Source organism: Ipomoea triloba, chromosome 4 (assembly GCF_003576645.1).
Source record: "Ipomoea triloba cultivar NCNSP0323 chromosome 4, ASM357664v1".
NCBI lineage: Eukaryota > Viridiplantae > Streptophyta > Magnoliopsida > Solanales > Convolvulaceae > Ipomoea > Ipomoea triloba.
Window position 1 is genome coordinate 31755601 of NC_044919.1, and position 6451 is coordinate 31762051.

Here is a 6451-nt window from a genome sequence, read left to right on the forward strand (position 1 = left end):
GAATTGTGATCATCCATGCCTATAAGTAATAATTTGTTGGAGAAGAAAAATAAATGAAATAATTATTTTTAAGGGTAACAATGTCAATTTAACATTTTAGGTGGAAAAACTGCCACTTTAATAACAAAGGAGGAAAAAGTACTATAAGCACATAATATAGGGGAAAAAGTGTTATTTTCCCTTTGCAATTTATTTCATACATACACTAGATTTTTAGGTAAGAACTGTACATGATCTTTAGGTCAAACTTATAATAGTAATAATGGTGGAATTAATTGCGGAGTAGCAGTAGCAAATAGAGGTAATATTAGTAAATTGGATACTGAAATAGTAGTCAGTCACATTTTTTTCGAACATAGATCCGCGCAGAGAATAATTAAATTGCCTATAAGGTGTAAATCAAACAATATAATACAAAAAAGAACAAGTAGTTTCAAACATTATAGGAGCACTAACTCCAATGTAATAGTTTGTGAACTATACACTACAGTTAAACTGTAATAATATTGATAAGAATCAAACTCTTAGACATCTTTTCAGTATTGCGGTTTCTTGAAATATGTTCAATGAATTTATGAAGACTGTGTTTAGCTGATCCACCTTCTAACATGTTTGGTTGGATGTAGTTTAGGGGGAATTGTAATTCATTGAATTGCAATTCAGTGAATTCCCAAACTACAGTGTTTGGTTGGAGGGAATTGCAATTCTGCAGAATTGCAATTCTCTCCAAATGATGAATTACAATTCATGGGGTACCCCCCATGAATTGCAATTCGGTGGAGAGGAGGGGCAATTTGTTGGTGTAAAGACAATTTTGCCCCTCCTCCGATACCCTTTGTCTTTTTTATAATAATAATAATTATTATTATTATTATTTTGAAAGAGAATTATTATTATTATTATTATTTTGAATGAATTATTATTATTATACTTATTATTATTATTATTATTTTTTGAAAGAATTATTATTATTATTATTATTATTACTACTATTACTACTATTATTACTATTACTACAACATCTACTACAACATAAGGGCATTTTAGTCATTTTGTCACTTTTTACTTTTCAATTCCATGTACTCATATTTCTGCATACCAAACACTGTAATTTCAATTCCTATTTTATTCATTGAATTGTAATTCCACCGAATTACAATTCTTTTCCACCCTAATTCCTTCCTCCCAACCAAACGCCACATAAAGATTGCCTGCACATCTCTCCAATTTTCTTTGCCCTTCTCTTCAATTCTTTACTTTCATTACACTCAGACCCCATAAATCTTCTCACAACTTCTGCAATTTCTCTTCTTCTCACTATACCATCATCATCACACCCCTTCTTCACCTTCCACACAATCTTCCAATCTTCCACAATCATCTTGCTGTTCGTAAGCTGATCATGAGATATCGGAAAAGCAAGAAAAGGAACGCCGGCGAACGCCCCTTCTTTGACGGAATTCCACCCGCAATGCGTCCAAAACCCGCCCACAGAGCGGTGGCGCAACACCCTCAGTTGATCACACCACGGCACTATTAACCCCTGCTTGCCGCCTCTCTCCCTTAGCCGCTCCACGCGCCACCCAGAAGAAACGAACTCCGCTTTCATGGACGCCGGTGACGATCTCTTCCAACTGCTCAGCTGAAAGTGAGAGAAAGCTTCCCTGAGAAATATACAACACGGAACACGCGGGTTGAGCATCAAGCCAGGTCAGGTAATCTGGCCTTTCGCCATCGCCTTTGATAGGGAAGTAATTAGGAATTGCGGTGCCAATGGAATAGATAGGGGTTTTGAGTTTAGGTGTGAGAGCTTCAATGGCGGCGGATTCCAGCTCCGCCACGGAAGTGAACCGAAGGTATTGTGCTGCAGAGATAATATCAAGAAAAAACGAACGCATAGCTGGACCTGGATGTTTGGCATGGAGTATTGGCGGAAGATCCTTGACAGGAATTGAAGAAACTCCAGGGATGTAGTCTACCACTTCATCTCCTTTCTCTGCAATGTCACGTCGTTAATGAATAACTCCAATTTTGCCACCTTAATATATAGGCAAACAAGCAATCACAGGGAAACCAGTTTAGGTTGATTGGCTCACGTAAGATTTTTTCTCTCATATATATTTGATTAGGTTTATTAGTTTGGTTTGGTTGAGCTGCTATAGATTATTTGACATCAATCAGTGTGTTTATATAAAGTTTACACGGCGGCGACGCAAGACTGTCAAGAAGACGGTCGACGGGAGCTTCCATTTCCGTATACACGGCTTTCAGGAACTCAGTGTAAACTTTCGCTCGGATCAACTCAGAAGGAATGACGTTATGTATAGCGCCAAATCGAAGGTTCGCCGGCTTATTAGCATCATCATCATCGGAGTTGAGGAATCCGAGCCACTCTTCAGTGATGAGAAATTCTGGTCGCGCCATTGCTATGATCTTGCAAAGGTTCATCAAGGGATTCACATGGCCTCTTCCCGGGAACGGTACGGCAACTATGTGCAGTGAGAAATCCGGGTCAACCCTTGAACCCATGTTGAAGAAGAAGAAGAAGTGAGGCAAATACAGAGAGAATCACAACTTTCTTTGTGATTACGTTGACCGGATCGGAGCTTTAGGATTACAGATTACTACTCCATCAATTGCTCGGTTTCACGAAACATCAAACAAAAGTAGCGAATACACACAGAATCACAAACAAATCGGCATCTATCAATGTAAGAAATATTGTTTGATTATATATTCTCTTTAACTATGAATAGAGAGAGAAAGGTACCGCCATAGTGGCACGCATCATTGAGCTCCTTTTAAAGCAATAATGATCATCGTCGAAGGTAAGACAGAGTTTTGGCCGCCGGCGCTTTTGAATCGGCGCACGGAAAAGGTAAGTACGGGTCGGAGTAGTATATTATTTGTATTCAGTCATACCATACATATATTTGACTGACTAGTAAATTACAGTCAGTCATATAGAGAAGACAAAATTAAATTATTGAAGTAAAAAATAGCTTAAGATATACGGCTGTCAAGCATGTGCTTCTCACCTACGTAACAGTGTAACACATTAAAACAGAATATAGATCAGAGTAGAAGTTTCTATGAACTTCAATTAATTTACAAAATGAATAATGATGGAACCATATATGGGCTGGGTTTAGGGAAAAATGGGTCAAAGAATAGAGATTTATGAGTGAATTGGGTCTAGGGAATGATAGGAGTTAATGGACAAAGTTTTTTTTAAGTTTAGGCGGGGGTTCAACTGGACTGAGTAATAAAGTTAGAGGCTGAAGTTTAAATATTGCAGGAATGGATCCAAAGAATGGTAATAATGCATAAAGAATAGGGAGTCATAAAGCTCTTGGGCCCTAGCTATTAACTTAATACGGAGTATTATTTTTCTAGCGTGCCAATCTTCTTATGGTAACTTAGTTTTATGATGGGCCATCCAGGTCAATTAAAACCATCAAATAATTTTTAATTTTTTATTATACTCAAGTAGTTCAAATGGAAGTGTATGTGTTTGCGCGCATTGTAAGAAGGTTTAGGTGAGAATTGATCCCAAAGTAAAAATTGAGAATTGAATAACAGTTCAAGGTTGTTGAAAAATAAGAAAAAAAAATGACATAATTAGTTTAGTAAAATATTGTAAATTTAAATAGTTGTAATAGTAATCAGTTTAGTTGGCATGAGTGGATGTGCACTCTCATCTCTTAAGAAGGTCGAGAGTTCAAAATCCCCCCTTGTATGGAAAATCAGAACTTTGTCCTTTAATTAGACTGACCCAATACGAACGGAGATTAGTCTAAATATAGTAAATACAAGTTTAAAGATGTCTCTGTCTAGTTATAAAATTGACTTTGTGTGTACCTTATTGATAAATCCTAATAGACTGATGAGATCAGTTCACATTTTCTAAAGGATAAGTTATTCTAACCTCACATATATATACATATACACACACTGAGACCAATTTATGTGTAAACTAGTTGCCATCACCTAAATCGTTCGCAGTTTGATTTGTGAATTCTGAATAATTCTTAGTATGGCATGGCATCCATGCATTGTTACATGTGTGCAGCAAGGAATATTATTGGAGCAAAGTGAGTACTGATTAGGTTCTAGAGTCGGCGAAAATTTATGTATCATTGGATGTTTTTTGTTTTTTGTATGCATGTGTAATGCATTTAAAGTTTAAGATATTTAGTAAAATGTAATGACATTTTTTTTTGCCTCTCGCTTCGATGCCGCAAATCAACGACTATGATGACTAATGAATCAAATGAAAACCTGCACTCAAGTGCCAATGTGTAAACTTATGCACTTATAACAATTATATTATGCTCTTTTAAAAGATTTGTGTTGCACTCCTTTTGATTATTGATGTCTATTTTGCACATTTAGAGTATGTTATGTAGTTTTATAATTTATGAAATTTACAACTCATAAGAATCATAAAATACACTTTAAAGTATGCAGGTGATCTGTCTATATATATAATTAAAATTAAAATAGGTTGCATATATACGGGGCGGCTGTATTTTGCATGCCACGCACCGACCAGCAGCCAGGCTTGGGAGGGGATCGGAGCTCAAGACTAATAAGAACCAATGCAAGTTAACCCTCCGATCCTTCACTCTTACTCCACACTCCCTAGCTCCTCCCTCACATGCTACAGTTGACTATTTCCCTACAACTTTAATTAATTAATCATCTTAATTGCCGACCCATTAATAGATCCAATAATACTATATTTCGTTTTTTTAAGGATCTTTAATTTATATCTATCTGTGTCTAAATGGTATCTATCTATCTTTAATTATATGAATGAAAGAGCTCCGACCTTATCTAGCTAGATGATTAACGGAGGCCAGGCCGGGATATATATATATATTTTATGAACAAAAAGGATCGGAGAATTGAATTGAAGCTAGTGTTCATCAACAATACATAAAATGCTAGCTACAGCTCACCGGCCGGCCGGCCAGAATATGATGATGATTACAACACTACTTAGAACTCCAAAACGGGAGGCATATATATATATATATATGCTGCTAGGGGCTTAGCTTAATTAGCTTCCATATATAATATAATGTCCGATCAAGTCCAGAGAGACTCTCTTTTTAGAGGGTCTTGCGTTGCGGTTGCGGCGGCGGTATTGCTAGAAGAGGTAAAACCTGCCAGCTGGTACTGCAGCTGCTGGAGGGTGTCCAGGTTGGAAGTAAACGCAGCGTTAATATTTGCGGCGGCGGTGGATGTAGTGGACACAAGGAGCGAAGATTTGTCTTCTCCGACGCCGTAGAGTTGATGATGAGGCGGCAAGATGGCGGCGGGTTCTTGCTGCTGCATCTGGATGCATAGTATCTCGGCCTGGGCCACGGCCAGCTGCATTTGCAGCTGCGACACTTGGTTCTGCAAATACGAGATCGCCCCCACGCAGCCGTGCACCGGATCTCTCATCCGCGCATTCGCTTCGTATACCAGGCTGCTCACCGCGTCGGCTCGTTGCTGCACCGGAAGTTCCTGAAACATTAATCCAACACTCAACTCATCAACGCCGCCATGAATAATGAACAAATGAAACCCTACCGTACCGTACCAACCACCATATATATACGACATACCTGGAGCATTTTGCTGATATTACTTGCGCCGAAAACCTTGTGGACAATGGCGAACTTGTGAGGGTCATCAGGAGGGAAGTATGGGGCAAAAATGCAGTCTTTGGCGCAGCGGCGCCTAAGCAATTTGCAGGAAGCGCAAGGAGAGCTTCCTCCGCCCATTTCTGCCGCCTAGCTCACCACCGCAATCAAACTAAACCTGCCAATGGTTAGCTACCAAAAAGCAAATTAAAGATCGATCCGGTACGGTACGTGTTAATATAATTATTGGAAGATCAGAGGCCGGAAGGAGAAGAGAAGCAAATGAAAGGCAACATATATATATAAATAATATGACTAGTCTACGTAGTTTGGAAGAGAATGAGCTGGGGACTCCTATTTATAATGGCTACATGAAGGAGATAATGTATTCCAATATGTTATATTATGTCAATTCTATACTATTGTATAGCATGATATTATAAATGATTCAATAGAATTTTCTAGAAAGTATGTAATTATGAATTTGATGAATAAATACTTGAGAGTTTGTTTTTTCATTTATTGGGTAATTAAAAGTAAACCTAACTAATTAATATTGTCAATATGTAATTATGAAGAATTGACTAAGTTTCATTTCATACAAAGAATTGAAGTAAAACCATATTTAAATGGTGATTTAGCCTTCATACTTGTGGTGATACCAAGAAGATCTCCTTTAATTCTAGTAATTAAGTTATTTTCTTTGGAAGATGTATGCGATCATAAATAACAAAGGGTGGCTAAAAGTTGACCACCGCCATTGGGTTGCAATAATCTCTCTAAGAATATCCTCCTCTTTTTTTTTTTTTTTTTTT

General features: G+C 37.6%; 1 protein-coding gene and 1 pseudogene across 1 annotated transcript; both read right to left on the bottom strand.

Annotated features, from left to right (window-relative positions):
- Positions 1-374: 374 nt before the first annotated feature.
- Positions 375-2605, bottom strand: LOC116016165 (annotated as a pseudogene).
- Positions 2606-5056: 2451 nt separating this feature from the next.
- Positions 5057-5914, bottom strand: LOC116017199 (LOB domain-containing protein 12). Its single transcript, XM_031257733.1, has 2 exons — positions 5619-5914; positions 5057-5517 (listed from the first exon to the last, which is right to left on the bottom strand). Exons 1-2 carry the CDS (start codon positions 5775-5777, stop codon positions 5095-5097), a joined length of 582 nt encoding a protein of 193 aa, XP_031113593.1. The 5' UTR covers positions 5778-5914; the 3' UTR covers positions 5057-5094.
- Between the last annotated feature and the right edge of the window lie 537 nt (positions 5915-6451).

Coding starts and splice junctions, on each gene's coding strand:
- LOC116017199 (XM_031257733.1), bottom strand. CDS start 5,777: ATGGGCGGAGGAAGCTCTCCTTGCGCTTCCTGCAAATTGCTTAGGCGC. Junction 5,518..5,618: donor ATATCAGCAAAATGCTCCAG/GTATGTCGTATA, acceptor TTAATGTTTCAG/GAACTTCCGGTGCAGCAACG.